Raw genomic sequence first — 20474 nt, forward strand, 5'->3', positions numbered from 1 at the left:
TGATCATTTGGCTGTTCACTTTAAATGAAGTTCATGGCTATTTTGCTATGATCAGGAAATGAATCATATTTCAGTGGTTGCGCTGTTAGTTTTCTGCAGGCAAGTCTGTAAGGTCAACTAAAAGCGTTTTTCTGACGGAGTAAGAAATGAGTTCTTATTTGACGACAGTCTATATGCTGAGTGTACAATACTACTTAATTTTAATCAGTACATTAGAGTAGTTAATGAAAGACTGCAAGAGAGGCCCCGAGAGATGCCCTCGTTCTTGGGACTGTCGTGCCTGCCGTCCTCGCGAGGAGACTGGCATCGAGAGTGCACTGTGCGGCCCTTAGCTTGCTCACGTTAAATGCATGATTAAGTGTAGTGTCAGCGTTAAATGTCAAGTAGTCGTGTGCCGTTTCCATGCAGAAGACTGCAAGATCTTATCTTTAATATATGGCGGGACAAATGAAGCTGGTCAGCAGCATCTCGGCGATCGACTAGTTTTCGCTTTCTTTCCTGCTCGAATGGGTGAAGTACTTATCAACAGATACATCAACTGTATTTAACTTGGCAGTGAATTCGTCTAATTAACACAAAAGTTTGTAGCTCTTGTCGTTTTTGGTTCGACCGAGCGAGCTGCCAAAGTATTTTTCGCGCTAGCGCTTTTTACTATGCCCAGCGGCTTTTACAGTTAAGCATCGTTGTCATCACCAGATGCATACGTTAGCTGGGCTTGTAGCAGTTGAGAACCAGGCGAACTTTTCGATAACGTCACTGCAACGCTCAAAGATAGAGTTTCTATGCTCTCAACGGCGGTGACGCAATATAAAATCCGAAAGCGAAACTGCCGGAAGTGCGAAGAGGGGGCGCCAGCAGCTTCCGTAAGCACCTCAAGTTTTCTTTTGTTCGTTTTTGATTTGCTTTCGCGCATTGCGAAGATGGCTAGCGAAGATGTAGCCGTGAAGCGTGTAGCCTTATGTTCAGCTGTGTTTGCTGGCTTTGCCTACGTCGGTTACTCGATCTTGAAAACAGCGTTTTGCTTTAAGGGCAATGGTAGAGACGACAAAGGTGAGTGGATGCCGCGACATGCGCAATGGTTTCGTTCGAGGCGCGCTGCATCATCTGGTGATCCAGTCGTTCAATCGCCTTTAGAGAGAACAAATCCTCGAAAGGAAATTCCCTCCTATTAACGAGTGATGTTTTTATCAAGACAGGGCTGTCAGTCAGCACTGACACCTAAAATTAAAGCGTCCGACTTGTTTTTTCTAGATTGCATGTAGCATGTCATGTTCAACGCGCTTTGCATGTTTTGCTGTCTGTTTTCGATTGTTAATGCCTTCGCATGCAATCTTCCATATATATTTCACTGAGCCTACATGCGAACGATTTTTTTTCTGCAGCAGCTTGTACACGGCGAACTAATGCCCTAGTAAACGAGTGACCTTGCTCTGCTATAGATCGATAACCGCGCTAGACGTCAAGCTCATAGCTCTAAATGCTTAAGGTGCCTTGTCATGGAATTGGTGTTATTCATTTTGCAGATATATTCTCAGAGACTTCTTTTGAATGACAAAGTAAAGAAAACCGCCTGGATTGCTTTTAAAATTGTTTGCACGCCGCCAACGCAAATGTTTATGCCATAATGCACGTACTCATCGAATTCATGTCAATGAGAACTCGTGTTATTGCATTGTTTGACTTGTCATTCTGACCGTTGTTATATACGTCCGACATTGTAAGCGCCATTGACTGACATCAGCTTTTTGTACTGGTCAGGATCTCGGAAATTGGCGAAGTTGAAAAAGAAGAGAAAACTCAAAGGAGAACAGCCAGGTTTGTAATAGACTTTTTATACATTTTGCCCTGTGTTCACATTTGTTGCCTTCCTGTCACTATCACAACATGAGCACCATAACTCATGTTAACAATGCTCATGTTCTGTGCTTCTAGTTTGTGGATATTTTTACGAATCTTAAGCCAACAACAAGCTCTACAATTCAAGAAAAATATAGCTTAAGAACATACAGACACTAAAGATGTGATGGGATGTAAGCTAGAATCATGACTAGCCTATATTCAGTTCAGATGAACCACGCAGGATATAGTTACAAAGCAGGCGTATAGTAATATCTTAAAACCACACTGCCTGATAAGAGACTGAAAACCATTTTGCGGGCATACGTCTGTTCTGTACCTATGTATAGCTTTGTTCCTCTCTGAAATGAACTAGTCTTTCTGGAATCTGTCGGTTCTAAGCTGCATATTTCTTGAATCTGTTGCATAATGTGCTCATTCCTCATGTAAACATTCTATGAGACCAAGAGGTGTTGGCCTGCGATTTCCCTGACTTGCCACATCAATCTCGATTTCAGAACGTGACATGAGCCACCGCTCAAGTCAGACGGATCTTAGCGTCCCCCCCGAAGAGTACATCACAAACTCCCCACCCGAGCTGCACTTCATCCCAAAGTCGGTGCGTGCCAAAGTGCGTGAACTGAACCTCAAGGCTCGAATGTTCGACGACGAGTACTTTGCTCGCATCTTCAAGCCTCGCAGCTTGCAAAACTCCCCTTGGGGCTCGCCCAAGGCCCTGAGCCCAGTTGCTGATGGCAGCACCAACAACTGCTACTTGAGTCGCTCGGCCGAAAACGTCCACATGGGCCCACCTTCACCACTAAAGAGGAGGAATTCAGGCCGCTCAGCGAGGTTGTCTCCTCGTGCGTCTCAGCACTGGCAGTGTAATGACTTGAGCGCCAATCACATCAAAGAGAAGTCTCTCTACCGTGCAGTTGTGAAGGACACCGACGAGCTCCTCCAAGAGGTGCTTCACGGGCTCTACAACAAGGCGAGGGTGATGACCCTGTATGAAGCAAAATGTCTTGCGACTCTGTTGATGTCGGGAAATGAAGACGTCCTCGTAAAGACCTTGACTACAATGTCCAATTGTGCAGCATTCACAATTAATCAGGTTTGTCTCATTATTCTTTCCTAGTTGTTTTGTTGACATGAAAGAATTTGATGGCACATATTTCTTTTAGCCGACTATGATGGTGCAGATCTTTATTATTGTGTTAAAGGGACCTTGCTACACAGGTTGAGTGTGTAGTTTTTGTTGATGTCTCAGCTCTGATGACAAAACTTCGGCTTTGTATTATAATCACAGATTAATTCCTTGCACCAGTTGCAGCATGATATGGTGGTGATTTCTGACAAACAATTCTCTTTTCGTATAGAAAGCAAGCACAAAAGCAAATATTGCAATGTCAGATTACTAGTAGCACCGGGGACAATGCCTGCCTCTCGACCTTGAAGTATACCTCAATTTTATAAGCCACCATTTTCTCTGCTTTTGTTTGTGTTTTGCTATAGCTGTGTGTACTTTCCAACAAAACGTGGCTTGACACAGTTTTGTTTTCCTGCTGCTATCTCTCTAAAAAAATTTTCAAGTATTACAAGGTACACTGTTAATCTTGTTTTCAGGTGCGTTCGACTAAGTAAGTGGAACATTTGTGAAAATATGTTAGACTTAATTAGTGGAACCTCTAAACCTGAAATGCATGTCTGTGGCTCTGCCTCTCAAAAAATGGTGCTTTTGCTGTAATGAAAATGTGGTGCCATCTGTCACCGCTACGGCAAAAGTTGTAGGTGACGTATCAGACTGAACCATTGAGTGAACCCGCCACACCTTTCACTGTAGCTGTGAAACCATTCTTCCATTGCAGTGAAATAAAAAAATTTTCTAACTGCACCACTGCAGATGGTGTGCGCTTCAGATTTATTGTGGGCGAAGCCAGCAAGTAATGCCCACAATTGTGGTATGAAGGGCAGGTGTACATCAAGAAACAAAATCTCGCGGAATTTGTCAGTTTTGGTTTATTAATTGCAAAATTATTCTTGCTCATTCAACCCTTATTTCCCCAAATAGTAAGCCTGAATTAAATGAAAAATTGGTGAAAAAATTAATCTGAACCGATCACTGTGGCTCTTGAAGCCACAAACTTACGCAAATGTTGACCATCTTTCAACAGCTGCCTCTCGGAACCTCAGTGTTGTCCACCATTGCACACCTTCAAGTTTCGTATTTCTGGAAAAAAAAAAAGTAAAATGATCGTTTTGTAGCCTGTTTTAAGCTTCTCTGCTAGCTATTTAAATAACTCTGAAATGAGTTTTTCTCAATTTGCATTTTTTAGGCAATTTTTATGTGTTGTCTGCAAACTTTAGGGCACTTAAAGCTATCAGACTTCAACAAAATTTTGCACAAAGCCTCTTCAGACAAGGTAGAGTGCTCATATTTATGGAAAATATTGATACTTCTTACAAAATGCTTAACAAAAAATTTTAGATGCTGTTGCAGGGAATGAAAAATATACATTTGGTTCTCTCAATTCCTTTATTGGAAATGTAGCATGTTACGTGCACATTTTAGATAGCTTTCAGCACTCTACAGTTCATATGCAGCAAAATAACTTATGGCCTGACACTCTGAAAAATTTTAATAAGCCAAAATGGTGCCTGCAAAAAACCTTTCATATCGTTTTGCAGATGGCGGAACTTAGGAGCTATTACAGCTACAATAAAACTGATTATATTTAAGATCAGCATCACAAGCTTTGCTACTGACCAAAATTTTAAAATCCTAAGTGGAAAAATGAAAAAAAATTTTTTTTCTTTCTTTCTTTTTTTTTTTTGAGAAGAATCTTTAGCTAAATCCATCACAAGATACTGCCTAAATAATACTGGGAATGATCGACAGTAGCAGAGACAAGAAGCGTCATTGAAGAGAGAATGTTTAAGGATGTTTGTTCACATAGGTTTCATTTAGTTCGTGGAACATTTGTTCAGATACTTTTCACTTAGTCCAAGCCTATGTGCAACGATAATAAGAGTGCGCCATTAGATATGGCTTAAGGACATTAGCCTTTTAGCCACTTATGGCTATATTTATTAGTAATAGTTTAACCACTTTCTTACTATAGGATTGACCGCACTACAAATAAGTTACCATAATATTAATGAGATGTTGGCACTTATATCTGGTATTGACTTGGAGGTACGTTTCTGTTGTACCAGAGACATTTTACCTGATATGTGCTTGTGCATGAAACTGGAATTTATGTAAGAAGCACGAGTGGTATAACTGTGCTGTAAATTAAACCTTTTCGGCATGGTTTCCTGGGATTAAATTGGACCCATTTTGAGATTGCACATAGTTTCCTGTTCCAAAGAGCTTTTTATGACAACAAATGTCTCACTTTGCAGGACTACCTGTGCGATGTTGGGTGCCTACCATTGCTGAAGGACCTCTTGGACCATGACTGCCTTGCAGTACAAGTCGCAGCTACACAGGCCATTGCCAATATGGCTGTTAATGAGAGAAACCAAGAGCTTTTGCAGGCAAGATTCTTTGCTGTGCCTTCTACAGCGATGACATTTAAGGGCAGTTCAACCAGATTTCATAATATCTGTCACAGGTGTATCGTCAACATCTGTCTGTGGCAGCCAAAGTCGCCAGAACAGAAAACTTAATTTTTTATTTTTTTTTTGCACCTAGGAACCAATTTCAAGCCTGTGATGTGTCACCTGCCATACTGTTGTCATCGTCCCATAAGTGTCACATGTGATTGTTGTGATCATTATTCTTGTACCATTGTTATCAGTTTTCACTGTGCCCTCCTCATTGTTGTTGTCCGGCCAGATATCGCTAGTATGTACACACAAACAGATGAGGATTGAGGCAAGAATGAGATGGGAGATGAAGTGCTGCATCACATCTGGTTCTTGCCTCTTTCACCCATCTGTTTGTACAGCATTTACTTGCAGTATCCCACCAGCTAGCCTAGCAAATGTTTTGCAGCTATTGCTACTTTATGTGGCAATTAAGGCTGCTCATTTAGTGCACCTCTACAACTTCTTTTTCCTTCACGAACGTTCGTTGAATATGTTCACATGAACGAGTGCGTGCATGCCAATCTCTTGCATTAGCGGTTTTCAACAGTTATCTCACCTTTTAGTACACCAGAATCAGTTGTATAGAGTCTATTGCTCTAGCCGATTCCAGCATTGTTAACCAAAATCATATCAAAAGGCAGCGCTGATTCCAAAATTGTTTTATGCATTGTATAATGCATGTAGTCATATTACTGTCTCTGAATGGCATGAGAATCAAAAAAGCCAGACAAAACAAGAAGCAGCACTGCTCTAGTCAAGCAGGTAACCAAACTGTGAAGAGGAAGGCTTGAGAAAAAGAGTGCACTTCCAACAGTGTCTAGAAGTTGACGTTTCCTTTTACATGCAACAAATCTCATTCAAATAGGTTCAGTGGTTCGCTAAGAACACCTCTGCCTTCCAGACTTCTCTGTAACATATGGAGGGTTACTGCTACTGCTTCCTCTTAAGACACTCATTTGAAGAAAAGGATTGTCACTAACTCCTTCGGCCAACAATTGGTTATGTGTCACCCTAGATTACTCTGGGCATTGATCACAGGAGTGAAACAACTAGGAACTTCTGTGTTTGCAGCCATGCATCCCTCTGCTGCTGTCAGCTGCCGTGTCACGAGACGGGGGCTGTTACCTGCAGACAGTGTCGCTGCTCTGCCTGACCAACCTGGCACTCTGCGACGAGACACACGAGGCCTTCCGTGGCCGTCTGTATCACTTGTGCATCCTGGTGGAGACCGCGGACGACATTGTGCGGCTCCAGACGCTAAAGCTACTCGTCAACTTGTCTTGCAACTCCCGCATGGTCCCCTACTTGCTGGCAGCCAAGGTTGTGAACAAGCAAACATTCTTTCTCTGCTTCTTTTGTTCTTGTCCAACAACTGATTTTGTTTACAAAATGATAACTTCAGAATCAAGCTTTCGTATCGAGTGTTGCCTAAATAGGAGTGTCATGTATGCATAACTCTTCCAGCTAAACTGCTGGCTCAGTTGCACTGAAATATTGCACAGATCTTAGTGATTCACAGTGGATTTAGTTTGGTACTACTCTGCAGGAATTACTTGCCTGTTTCTTGCCCAATAAATCAGAAATGCGTGTTTGTGGCAATACCTTTACAAAATGATGATTTCACCACAATGGAAAGGTGGTGCCATCTGTTACTGCTACAGCAGAAGGTGCAGGTAATGTATTAAACTGAGCCATTGAGTGAACCCACCACACCTTCCACCGTAGTAGTGATAGAGGACGCTATCATTCCATTTCAGTGAAATCGAAGTTTTTCTAGTAGCACCGGTGCGGATGAGGTGAACTTTGATTTATTGTGGGTGAACCAGGGGCAAGTATTGCCCACAAATGTGGTATTAAATCAAGTCCATCACAAAATGATGACTCTGTGTGACTGAGCCAGTGGTCTAACTTGAAGAGCCATGCATACTTCGCACTCCTATTCACGGAGCACACAGTAAAATGCAACCTCTGTGCATGAGTTTATGGAAAAAAAATCTCTTACTTATACTGCCACATGTTGCTTGACAGGCACCACAGAACCTGTTTTCACTGCTGGAGGACTCAAATCGGGAAGTCACACTTCGAGTGCTGACCTACCTGGCAAACATTGTCAGCTACGCGGTCAAGAAGAAGCTCAACCTATTGGACTTGCCCTCGGAGTACAGGGCGGCTGCCCCCGAGACTCTGTATGCAGCACTATGGGGTGCCCCTTCCAGGGATCATCTGCAAGCAAAGACACGAGCGCTTGTTCTCAGAGCAGACGAAGACATCAGCTTTCAGGCTGGCCGCATCTTTGATGCTTTGATGAGGTAACTTATCCGTGTGTTGAAGCAGCGTAATGTGGTAGCACTACACTCTTAAGTTGCGGGCCGTAACAACAGCTGCAGGCACATGTGTTTGTGTGTGCCGCCCCATTTTGGGTCGCAGACTAGTGGTCTTTGCTTGATAAGATGACAGCGTTATTCTGTTTCTGTTTCACTGTGATTCTCATTACCCTTCATCTTTATTGGCTTAAACATTGCCATCATCACCTTGATTGCCTAGTCAACACTAAAGATTAAAAAGTTCAGTAGTGCTCAGTGAAAAGAATTGTATTATACAGATGCAAAATTATTCTCAACCTCATCCAGCGATGTTGGAACAGGAAGAACCAATGGCTTTTTCTTGTGCAAAAGTAACTGGTATTGTTCCCGTAGCCTTTTCGCCTGGAAAATTGTCAATATCGTGGCAGGAACGTCTTGCTAGATTGCCCAACAGAATCCAAAAACCCAACAAAAGCAGTTTGAAGGTCACTATCAGATCACTGGACAATTGATAAAGGCCATTTGAAATCCAGTGAAAGTCGTTCCAGAGCCAAAATAACCAAAGGTCTCAAAGAAAAAAAGAAGAATTGCTGTCTTGCGGCAACTTGTTTCAAATTCAGCCCTCTGCACCGAGGCACATATGTGAGATGAACACGCGAAATGCTAAACTGTTGCTTAGTTTGCAATCTTGATAGTTTGTGTTTGGAATATGCATCGCACAGGCTCAGAAGCCTGTCTCATGTAATACGTGTGACGAGGACAATAGCAAAAAGATGGTAAACACATGCAGGATATTACAACTTGCAACATAGCAGAACATGGTGACCTGGGGCCATATTCTCAGCCGATCACATTTGATCACATCAATTTCAGTGTACATTCCATTGGTTAGTCAATGAACAGGGTGCCCTTTACTCCATTAATTAAGACACCACAGTAGACATTAGTTATGTCATGCAAAAGTGAAGGTATCCTCAAAAGTAATTGGCTGAGAATTCTGCCTTTGGTGTAGTCTGTGGTCTGGCAGGAGAAAAACAAAGACAGAATGCAGGGATCTAGATTGGCTGTCATCTATGGCAGTTAAGGCAAAAGAGGCTTGTTTGGCGAAGCAGCAAGAATTCCATCTGTGACATCTTGACAAACACACAGTGGCACTGAACGCATCAATCAGAAGACATACAATTCAAATGAAACTCTGTATGCTTACATCCACTTCAAAATGTGGAGTAGGCAGGGTTTTGGTTCTGCAATTTTCAGCCTGGAGGTGCTGGAACTATTTCTTAACCATACAGTGAATATTGTGAAAGATAATTCAGTTTTAGTGCTTTAGGTTTGACCACCAAGTATTTGTGCCAGTGTTGATTGATTGATTGATTGATTGATTGATTGATTGATTGATTGATTGATTGATTGATTGATTGATTGAAAGTAAGTAATACAGTGGCTACAAATGACATAGTGGAGGCCTCCAGAATAATTTTGACTGCTCGTGTTTCTCGAGACCCAAACTTCGGTATACAAGTTTTTGTGTTCCCGCATCAGAAATTGGCCGCCAAAGTTGAGGATCGAATCACCAGCCTCATGGTCAACAGCAGGAGGGCATAGCCACTGTGTGGTATGTGAGCCATTGCAAAAAGCTTGCCCAAAACATCAAGCAATGTATTCCTTGAGTAGATTTTTTTCTAGGTGTCTTGGATGCAAAGTGAACGAGGCAGAAGTAGAGCAACTTTGGCAATGGCTCTACTTCTACAACTGGTCATACTGCTCTGAGCTCATAAGGAAAAGCTGAGCAGGAGTAAACTTTTAATTAAAGCTTCAGGGATTAATTAACGTCTTGAAAATGCACAGTGGTTTATGAAGAACACGTTTTGGATTCATTTTGACCACGTGGAGTTCTTTAACCTGCATCCAAAGCACACTGCATAAGTGTTTTTGCATTTCACCCTTGTCGGCATCCGGCTGTTGCGTTATGGAGTTGAGCTCGCAACCTCGTGCTTGGCAGCACAACACTGTAGCTGCTGAGTCACCACGGTAGGTCACAGTCAGGATTAACCAAACGCCTACAGGCACTAGTTTTCCTAGCATTTGTATGCCTCTTCCTTGCTTTTCATAATCTGTGACTTTAGTTGCTGTGTGCAACATTATAGTAACTTGAATTTGTAATAATCAACTCATAGCTTATTTTTTAGGTCTGTCCCTGTTGTGGTTACACTGCATTTCATCCGTATACAGTAATAACTTGTCGCTGAATTATAATGATTTGGAAACGGGGGTCAGCCTGGCCCCTTACATGCATGCACAAGAGCAGCTTCTGAATAAGAAGTTGGATTATTGGGCTGTTCTCACAATAAGTTCTGCACAGCAAGAAAGGCAAGATGAACAGGCAGATGAGACGTCCCACAGCACTAACTTCCAACAAGTTTTCTTCAGAAAGGTGCATTAAATACAACAGACCATTATGTTTTATTAACAGTACCAGTGTGTGCAATGAAAAGTTGTACCAATGTCAAGGAGGAGGTATCTTCACTCCCGTATAGGAAATCTTCTTTGATAACACAACCAGAAGGGCGCTGAAACAGGCATCGCCTAAATGTGCAACCGTTCTGGCCTCGATAATTTCTCGTGTTATACAATCCCTATGTCTACTCAGAATGATGCACTCGTTTAACAAAGGCAAGGCACCTACACATGCTGCAATGAGCTGACAGCCAAACTTTGTATGTTTATTTGTTAATTACAGATTAAGATAACATTATTGTAATGCAGCACCATAAACAATACATTAACGAAAGAAAGAATACTGAAACCGTAAGCAATCACGTATAGTTTTTTATGTATCTTGGGTCATAACACATTTTTTTCTTTGTATTTAGCTATTACAGATTAGAGAAAGTCTTAAGACTTGAAGGCCTGATGTATTAATGGGCATAACCCATGAACACAAGTCTTGGGACCTGAACAGCTTGTGTATTAATGGGCACACCCTGTAAATCTCCTAAATTTAACATTTACATTGATGCCGCTCCTCACAGTTTTGTGTAATTCTGCAAAGCCGTGGTAAGGTTGTACACTTCAGAATTATCATGAGTATCTTTTGTAGCTCTTATGTTTATTTTCTATATCACCTGTGTGCTGAAAAGTGGAGCTTGGATGCTTCTCCAAGAGCATGATTATCCTGGTCATTTCGGAGCTGCAAGGATGTTGTGATGCAAAATGGACTGGGACAAAGCTCTTTTCATTGCTTTGTAATGGGGGCTTGTGCGCTTCTGTTAAATTTGTTTCATTTAATTTAAAATTGTTTTCATTCATCTGAGAGAAAGAACACTGGTGCACTGTGTGTATCATGATAAAGAAACACATTTTTTTAATGTGCTACGTACACCAACAGTTCTCTCACATCTGGCCATTATGAACATGTGGCTTCTCAGAACCTGGTCAGAGACCTTTATTGACAGCACTGTTAGCTGTGCGTGTGGTTTTGTTTTTGAGCTGTTGCATTTGGTATTCTGTAAACTGCTGGGCATTTCTTACCAAAACCCCTCAATCCCTCTCCAATCTTCTATGTTTGTGAGTGTTACGTTTCTAGAGCAGCTCTTGAACTGCTTTAGAATGCAAGTGCTGTGAAATACAATTGCATATGCCTGAAAGTCTGCAGGAGAAACTGTTATAATTTTTTGTACTATAAACAGCGGAATTCCCTTAATTGAACCTGGCGATGATATCCAAATTTGATCCAAATTATTCAATCTATTACTTGAAAAGTGTTTAACCTATATTAACTGTTTTCGGTGCATTTGAACATGATAAGGTTAAACAGTGGGCTGATTTACATTGAAGTAATGCATACTTGCCAATTCTCCTGAATTTTCTGTGATGTTAACGAATTCGGGCTCATTTAACAATTTTACAAATGTTTAGTCAAGTTGTACGAAAAATACTGTTGCAAAAGGTTTTCCTCGGTGGTATCCAACCGTACTCTTAGAAGTATTCCGACAGTGAAAGAAAACCAAAGGGGGTACCTTCTTTGAGCAAGTTAATTCAAACGATTTCCTGAAGCAAGTGAAATCGGCAACGGCATAACACAACAGCATAGTTTCTCAAAAAGTCAGCGTGCTGCTCGTCAATTTGTGCCGTTCCAATTTTGCTGCTGCTTGTGTGCCAGGTATAAAGGTAAATCATCGTTAATACAGTGCATATGTATCCCGCAGAAGGCGTGCAGTCAGGACAAACACAAAAAAAAGTGATATCATCTATCCCCTCCTTGCTGTGTAGTACGCCGCTGGATTTTTACAAATTTGACAGCTCGCAGTTAGGCAGGTATAAGTAATGTAAGTTAGTCATACTGTATTTCCTAAATGGAAGTGCATGCCCTGGAATAACACTGCAGCATGTCAAAACACCGAATGAAAGGCACAGAGAAACGAGACAGTGTGCTTTAATGTCCCTGTTGTGCCACTGTCTCATTCCACTGTGAGCCAGCTAGACGAAACACTGCTGGGAGCTGTGGCTCTACTGGAACTACTGGAAGCTGATAAATAACCTCTTATTGGTAGTAAAGCGCACAATTCTTTGCTTGCTACAGGGCCACTATAATCAGCAGTGGCACTAGCAGCCTCGTTATGTACTTGTCCTATAGAGACCATGATGGCATTGCACTTAAAATGTAGTTAGATACCAGACTTGCAATGCTAGTTATTGTTGTTTGACTAAGAACAAAGAGAGAATGTGTTTAGTCATACTGCATGATGACTTCTCAGGGCATTTCTGGGAAAGTAATGAACTGGCCTGCATTCTTAATTTACTGGTACTTTAGGTAAATAAGGTAAGACCCACTGTAAATGATATGACTGTTATAGCTAGTTGGCCTTGGAAAGGGTGTCCCCCCCTTTCCCCTCGTGTTACAATTGTGATAAGCCATGACAGCAGTGCTTTAGAGATTTTGAGTTGATGCAGAAAGCTTTCTTTTAATCCTCTGGCTTCTAGGTGTTTAAGTGTGCAATATTTGTACATGTGCAATGCTGTACAAAGCTTGGCGGTGTCAGATGTACAGCTCATGAAAATTATTCGTCAATTGTGGCATCTTGTTTTGTGTGATACAGTCGAACCTCTATACAGCGAACACGGATATAACTGATATTCAGATATAATCAAGTAAATATGAAATATTTCTCGTTGATATCAGCATGTAGCAAATATATCCTCATAACAAAGGTAAGATATTATGCAGTTATTTTCATATTGAATGCACTTCGTTGTATGGAGGTTCGACTGTATATTAAAAGCAGATACAGTAAACCTTCGTGTAATGAAATCACTTTAGTCAGAATTCTGCATAGTTCTGAATGCAATGCACGCATTCTATACTGGCTCATTCAAATTGGGGTAGTGTCAGTGTCTGTTTAGTACCAAGCAGCAAACCTGCGCAGGACAGCTTGGTGCAGTATGCAGTGGTTACCCTTTGCTTTTCTTTGTGTCAGCCTGGACAGGCAAATGCTGCTGTGAATGCCATTCCACCCCTTGGCAGCAGCTGTTTGGGATAGTGGTTGTATCATGTGATCATAACTGAAAGATAACGTAGCTGCTGATAGGCATCATCATAATCTCACTGCTTGTATGTTGTCCCCATTCAGTGCAACTTCATTTCAATGTACTGAATTGTGTGGACAAACTCAAACAGAAAATTATGAAGTAGGGCGCCTTTTAAAGGGACACTAAAGGCAAATACTAAGTCGACGTGGACTGTTTAAATACTATTACAGAAACCTCACAACGCTTGTTTGGCGCCAAGAAATGACTTAGTTTACGAGAAAATTGCATCTGAAGGGTCCGAATGCCTTTTTTGAAATTCAAATCTCCTGCCACCCACCCGGGAGAGTGGTGACGTCGCATTCGCTATCACCACCCTCTGCTGCCGTCAGTGAGTAAAACCCCGCCTGACAGATGGCGGTACTGAGCCAAGACAGAGTGGTGGATTCGCTGCTGCAGCTGTTTTGTGACGTAGGCCGCTCGGGCACCCCGCGACCTCACTTGGAAGTTGAATTATCTTCTACTTGCAGTTTGTGCGAGTTTCATGAGCCAGCAAAACCAGCACAGCACTACGCGATAACGAAACTGCTGAAACGCGAAAGCGTGGACGGCGCAGAGTTGAGCGAAAATTAACCCTCTCGACCGCTCGCGTCGTTGTCAAGGGTAATTTCAATTTTTTTTTTCTAAAGAATGAGATAGCACTGCACACGTAGCATTTTATTTCGTCTTATAATACTATATAAGAATGGTTTTTGCAATGGATGGTCGAGTACTAGTGACAAAATTTAACTGAGGAGTGCTTTCATCATCAGGCAAGTGCTTGGATGTCCCAGGGGAGTCCCTAACCATGTCCTGCATTTACCTCAATTTCTCGATTATTAAGGCTCTGTTCGTGATAATATTGACGCCTTAGAGATTCTCGAGCGCTGATCTATCACATTAGCTTGACTTAATATTTGCCTTTAGTGTCCCTTTAAGAATAATGCCATGAAAGTACAGTTTTGTATACCCTCTGCTATCCCATAGGCAATGATGATGCAGGCCTCAAATTATGTCTACAAGCTGAAGTAATGCTAATATGCAAAGGCTTCGCCATGTAAATGAAGCAATGCTCTCCAATCAGCCCTAACTTATTCTCACATTTCATTTGTCCATGATAGTATGCTCTATGAGCCCCCCAGACAGTTAGTGTGTGCATTTGTATTTTCAAGCCTCCTTGCTTTTATTGAAATGCTGCTTGCAACAAACTCCATTTCCTGTCCCAGTGATTTTGTTATAACGAGGGTTTACTGTAGTTTACATCCTCTTATTAGCTTTCATTACCAAGGCTCTGCCCCCACCTATGTGAGCACATAAACTCTATGCAGGCTTTTAAGCAGCTGCAGTGATGTTGCACACTGTAGATAGGGCAAACCCAACACGCATTGTAAAACAGATGCATGGCAGAAGTGTATAGCGTACTTCCTGCATAGTGGAACTGCAGCTCTTGCACCAAGCTCACTTCATTTGAATTTCACCAAGTGCAGGAATGAGAGTACAAAATGAGTGACAGCAATACATACTGGTTCTTGCATAACAGCTTGGGATTCCAAGAGAACAAAGAGAAAAGTATTTTTGTCTGCTGGTGTGTCAGTATTGTGTCAAGGATTGCATATGCTACATATTTACTTGCTTTTTTTTTATGTCTTGAATGCTATTTTTTTCAAACTGGACATTTTACCAGTTGCTGCATTCCACATTAATGTATGTACCTGTGCTTCTGGCATGGGAGGAGCATGTTCCTGAAGTGAGAATATGGCATTTGTAATAACAAGAAAGCTGCATGTCTATTAAAATCACTTAGTCACTTCTCTAGCCAGGCATTAGAACATTTGTCAAGCTGCTTATCTGGCCTTTATGTAATAGTGTATTATAACATGCTGCTTAAATCTCCACCGTAAACTGGAATTATAACTGAGCATGTGTTGGTGGGCTAGTTGATTAAGCATGATTACAAAGACGGCGCCGAATAAAACAATACACGAAGAAGGGACACGAGACAGCACGTAGGCGCACGTGCTGTCTCGTGTCACTTCTTCGTGTGTTGCTTTATTGTTAGTGCGCCTACGTGCTGTCTCGTGTCCCTTCTTCGTGTGTTGTTTTATTCGGCGCCGTCTTTGTAATCATGGAATTATAAGCTGCTTTTTATTAACAGCAGGTTCAATACTGTCATACCATGTGGTCCTAAATGTGGCACCATCTGCAATGCAACTAGTTTGCGAAAATAGTTTGTTCTAAATTGTTATGCTGTGCCCATTAGCATAGGACATTATTTATTGCCTCGTGTAAATATAATTCGATGTGTGTGTATGTATGTGTGCGCGCATCATCACTATTGTGTATTTCGTTTGACCTCTTATTGTTGTTTAGACTGCATACGTTACCTTCGAACCTTGTGACTGCGAAAGCGACTGACTGCGTGCATGGGATCAGGAGACGGCGTTCGCCTTGTTGGAAAGTTGAACTGTGTATTGCGCAAGTGTTGTGTGCACTAGCTTTTGTGATCCATTCTCCTAGTTGTAATTCAGTGCACTGCGCTTATCCAGCAGCCACGGCATGCAGGCGGCGACAATTGGCCGTCAGCCTCAAGTGAAACTTACATTCTCGTCGGTGTAGTTATCTTCATTAATGCTAGTGCATTTAAAGGGAATATGTTCTTGAAAAGCGAGTATCGAGTGGACCGCTTGCGAAACACGCCCATTTTGTGTCCTGTCGCTGTATTGCATTGTTGACAATAAACATATTTCCGTTACACCGTTATGGCTTTTTTTTTACTTTTTTGTCGCTGTTTGCACACATGTAACCTCGTTTTATACAGACACTACAGTGAGATGACGGTCACGAGTCGCTGCTTTCAGACAACTGCTTGGCCAAGTCCTTTTGCTTTTGGAGAACGGTGAGGTTTTCTATCTGTCGCATCCTCTGCCTTTCCAAGTCCTTGATGACGCCTTCGTGGAGTTGCAGGCGGTCCACTTCTTGCTTATAATGGACGTAGAATACGATTCCTAAGCTCGCCGCAACAGAACCGGCAAGACATACCTTCGCCATTGTCGACATGGCTTCCTCGCGCGGGACGAAAACACGTCAGGCTCCCGACACGGCGAATTCACGCGTTCAACGTGAGAAAATAAAAGAAAACAGGGGGCACATTCACGCGGAGCGCCAACAAACTTGAGAAACACCACACGTGCCGTTACGCAGGCGACATTCTTCACGGCCGACTATCGAGCACCACAAACAAACCACCAGGGGGATCAAACGCTAGACGATCTCTCATGGCGGTAGCATCGTTTCAGAAACAAACGCCGCAGGTTAAAACTTTTAACCGACACAGATCGTCTCTGGTGTGTCTGACATGGCTGCACCGAGAGCGTCGTCCTTGCTGCTTGCGTTCAAAGCAAAGGTGAGAGGGGGAGCATTTCGAGGTGATCGGTAGCAATGTTCAGCTAGGTGGCCGCTGCCACCCATCAGCTGCTTACGTTGCGATCTGTGCGAGAAGGGAAGTTTAGCGTCGCTTTAGTGACCTGAATTTTGCGCATGTAATTCGTATACGTGGATCAAAAGCGTATACAAAGATTTGCGGCGTTTGCGGCCGAAATACCTTGATCTGTGCCGTTGGGTAATGGGGCGCCTAGCACTCGCTTGCGATATGGAGCAGTTGCTCCTGGTCGCCTTGCGCGATCAACGGATCAGCAGGGTGCCTTGGCTTTTATTGCGTAAACTTTATCGCGTCTCCTAAACGTACGTGCATACGAAAGAATTCATTTTTGAACTTGCCGAGGCGCTCATCTTATCCCGTGAATTTTAGGTGCGCCAGTGTTGCTTTGTGCGTGCGCTAGCGTTCTTGATTTGCGAAAGACGTCGCACGTAGTTGCACCTGACCTTTTCGGCGGCAAAATTAAAACTGCTGCTATGTAGTACTGCGAAAGCCGCCACACAGAAATATATTTTTGCTCAGGAACACGGTAGCTGCGTTTAAGTTGCTTCGGAGTGAACTTACGCAGAAAACTGACGTACCGGAATCTTGCCCCGAACCGTCGGCGCGGGGTTTTATTTCAGATTGAAGAGTCGGTTGCACTGGTTCCCGACATGGTGGCCGAAGAAAAGTTGAAAGCTGTTCAATTTTGGAATGTGGTTTCGGAGAGGCTACAGCAGATTGTGAATGACAGCGCTGCCGACATCAACGCGTTGGCACTGAACATGCATGGCGAGGATATCAATGTGGTATGTAGGTTTCGGCTTTGGTTTGACTTCGACAAATTGCGGCCTTTGACATGTCATGCATCATTGAAATTTCTGAGACAGTTGCCACAAAGTGAAGTTGTGGAATGTATCCCCAGCTCCAGTAGCACTTGCTACCTTTTCGTAGGTTGACTATACGGGATTTTTTAAAGATCGCCAATGGCAGAGCGCACAATTCTAGTCCTTGAGCTGGATTACTCGAAGAGGCGGATATAACTTGCATAAGAAGTAGAAAAGCATATTATAATATTCTAATTAACAAAATTCCAATAACTTAAGTTTTTAACCGATTACTTTATCATACATATTGCAATTTATTAACTGTAGTTGGTGAAATTGCAATGCATACCTACTTTAAACGAATTCTCAGAAGGGTACTAATTTCTTCCCAAAGTCTGCGACGGAATACATTAGCATTCAAGTAATTCTTATGCTTCAGTGCATAAAGTGGCATTTTGCTAGCAAAGTTAAATGGAACAACTGTGCATAAGTGCATTTTTACCACAAGTGTGACGGCTCGTATCTCGAAGCCAGTGTCGTCCTCAGGATTTGTACATCCTCCTTGCAAGCTCACCAGTTACAAATGCGCTGTAAAGTAACTGAACACTTAATTTGTGAAACTTTGTTAATTAGTCAGTTATGCATTTTGATTTATTGTGCGAGCAATGTCCACCTTTTCAAGCAATCCAGGTCAAATTGTACGTCAAATACAAAACTTCATTAAGCTAATACAAATCTATATTGGAATGTTCGCTTGGTTATGTGGTCTGTTAGTGTGTGCCATTGCAGCTTTTTAATTAGCATAAAGAGATGAATAATTAGAGTATCATTTCACATAATTATAGATTTAATATCGCTAAAAAAGAACGAACAGCAGTGGAACAGAACTCTCTCGTATATTTGCAAGAAGGCTAGAAAACATAGTTCAAGCAACTTAGCAAAATAATAATGAGAAAGCTCATTTGTTATGTTACATTTGGTAACGCTTTAGTAAAAATATGCTTTCTTTATTCTCATTGCTGTTCATAAAAAGTTACATGCATAATTGGTTTGTTTGTTCATTTGAAGAGTTTATGACAGTAAAACCACTGATCGACTTTGGTTGCAATAGTAATAGTGGCTAGTTCATTCCCTTAGTGATGCTCATTTCACATTGTGTTGTTTATTGTGGCTGAAGGCTTCACTTCACGATGAACAAGAATCACAAGCAAAAATGGCACAGCCCTACATTGAAGCCCATGCCTATAGGTCGGAAAACCTGTACACGGGTGAGCAATATTTTGTCTCCTGTTGAGACATCTTGTAAAGAAATGAGGAATTACAGCAATGGAAGGTCTTCTGGCGGTTCTTAAGAGAGATGATGTGGAGATAAATAGGAGCTTTATTAGGCAGCACATTACTCACAGCTATGAATATCAGAGATTACACAGTAATCACTGATTAACTGATTAGATTTAAATATATACTAATTAACATTCTAATTCATTCTTTTGGAGAACATGTTACAATTGCAAAATTAAAAATGAAGTTATTTGCTGAAGGCATGTCTGCTTAGTGAATGCCAATGCATTACATCACTATTGTGCAAACACATGTCTTGACCCTAGTGCTAGTGTAGACATGCATTGATCACTGACTGGCTCCAATCCTGAAAGTGCAACACATTTTCTAAAATAATTAAATATAAGTTCGCTTTGTGAACCATAGCCATGTATGGGATTTATCAGTGATTGTTGTACAATTTCTGACATCTGCTGGTGTGAGCAGGGCATCACTGAAAAGGGATGCAGTATACTCCGAGGTTACCTAAAGTTTTCAGTGAAGCGCCTCGGAAGGTAAAGAATGTGCTGAGAGATGGTTGAGTAGACAGTTCAGTATTAAAGAATCTAATGAAGGATATGTTACAAAATTGTGGCTGTAATCATGCTTATGTTGAAGCAAAGTCGGTTGTTCTTGCCATTAGGGGAGTTATTGTTAATTTGCTTGGGATGCTTCACTTATTAATGAGCTAACCCACCACACCCTTGAGTACTCATAGAAAGTCCTTAGAATGGTCATGTTCCCTGTAGTTCATACATACACATGTACAGATTTGGCTTTAAAAAAATGTTAGTGTAACAGCTATTGCTGCAAATTTCTGGTGTTTGCAGAAGCCGTCGAGGAGTTTGATGTCACGGCTGCATCAGAAGGCCACCAGCAGGAACTTCTGGCACTCTCTGCCGAGCTCGAGCAAGTGGGTTCGTCGCAGCCTTCTGCTCAGGGAAATTTCAACAGCGTGCCTCTGGATCAGGGGAGCCTTGATGTGTCTGAAGGGTCACTTTCCAAGGATTCGACAGTGCTGCTCATTTCAACTCAAGCAGAGGACTGCCCTGCAGATGCCAGGTTTGATGTTGCCCATCAGCAGAGCCACAATCCTCAGGTTTTGTCGCAACATGAGTATGGCTCAAGCAGCAGTCTAGTCCTTCAGGTGAGAAATGTGGCTACCAACGAACCCTTAGGAATTTTTTGCAAAGTTTAAGAATTTAGGCTCATTCTACAATTTTACGAATGTTGCTTCAAATTTTATGAAAAATGTATTCTGTTTGTGAAAAAGACTTAGAGAAATTGTGACGGTACCTGCAATCTTCTGCGGAAGTGCAAGGCGCCAATAGCAGAAGGGTACTTGTTTTGAGCAAGTTTATTCAGGCAAGTTCCTGAAGCAGGCAAAAGTGGCAACAGCAAAGTCAATGAAGAAATCCCTGTGGTCTTTTCAGGCTCTGCTGTTCCTAGCTACTTGTGTACTGCATCTTTTAAATTGTCCTAAATAAGGTGCATATGTATCCCATAAATGTGCTTGCTTTCTCACCCTTTGTTATGTCTGCAGGATTTGCATTCATTTTAACGTTTACAGGTTGGCAGATGTGGCAATGTGTACCAATGCAAAAGCATTTGAGA

General features: G+C 42.0%; 2 protein-coding genes and 1 long non-coding RNA gene across 4 annotated transcripts in view; 2 read left to right on the forward strand and 1 right to left on the reverse strand.

Annotated features, from left to right (window-relative positions):
* Window positions 1–601: 601 nt before the first annotated feature.
* LOC142585411 (uncharacterized) lies at window positions 602–16058 on the forward strand. The gene is made up of 6 exons (XM_075696167.1): window positions 602–1050; window positions 1759–1815; window positions 2355–2950; window positions 5242–5376; window positions 6502–6750; window positions 7459–16058. The coding sequence occupies exons 1-6, from the start codon at window positions 783–785 to the stop codon at window positions 7741–7743; spliced, it is 1590 nt and encodes a 529-aa protein (XP_075552282.1). The 5' UTR covers window positions 602–782; the 3' UTR covers window positions 7744–16058.
* The window catches only part of LOC142585413 (uncharacterized), a 53044-nt gene continuing 36411 nt past the window's right edge, over window positions 3842–20474 (reverse strand). Inside the window, exon 3 of the long non-coding RNA XR_012829083.1 lies at window positions 3842–4066. This is a non-coding gene — a long non-coding RNA (uncharacterized LOC142585413). The remainder of the gene's footprint in view (window positions 4067–20474) is intronic.
* The window catches only part of LOC142585410 (uncharacterized), a 33383-nt gene continuing 20524 nt past the window's right edge, over window positions 7616–20474 (forward strand). Inside the window, exons 1-4 of one of the 2 annotated variants that reach the window (XM_075696166.1) lie at window positions 7616–7739; window positions 17358–17522; window positions 18718–18808; window positions 19691–20007. In XM_075696166.1, the coding sequence (XP_075552281.1) occupies window positions 17388–17522; window positions 18718–18808; window positions 19691–20007 (543 nt within the window). In that variant the 5' untranslated portion in view covers window positions 7616–7739; window positions 17358–17387. Of the gene's footprint in view, window positions 7740–16564; window positions 16702–17357; window positions 17523–18717; window positions 18809–19690; window positions 20008–20474 lie in introns of those variants that run through there. The other variant, XM_075696164.1, reaches the window with a different exon arrangement.

This window comes from Dermacentor variabilis, chromosome 6, assembly GCF_050947875.1.
Source record: "Dermacentor variabilis isolate Ectoservices chromosome 6, ASM5094787v1, whole genome shotgun sequence".
NCBI classification, from domain to species: domain Eukaryota; kingdom Metazoa; phylum Arthropoda; class Arachnida; order Ixodida; family Ixodidae; genus Dermacentor; species Dermacentor variabilis.

Bases quoted from the DNA above. Each gene is read 5' to 3' on its own strand.
- LOC142585411 (XM_075696167.1), top strand. From the start codon at position 783: ATGCTCTCAACGGCGGTGACGCAATATAAAATCCGAAAGCGAAACTGC. The intron at 1,816-2,354 runs GTTTGTAATAGA...TCTCGATTTCAG, and splicing joins ACTCAAAGGAGAACAGCCAG to AACGTGACATGAGCCACCGC. The intron at 5,377-6,501 runs GCAAGATTCTTT...CTGTGTTTGCAG, and splicing joins GAAACCAAGAGCTTTTGCAG to CCATGCATCCCTCTGCTGCT.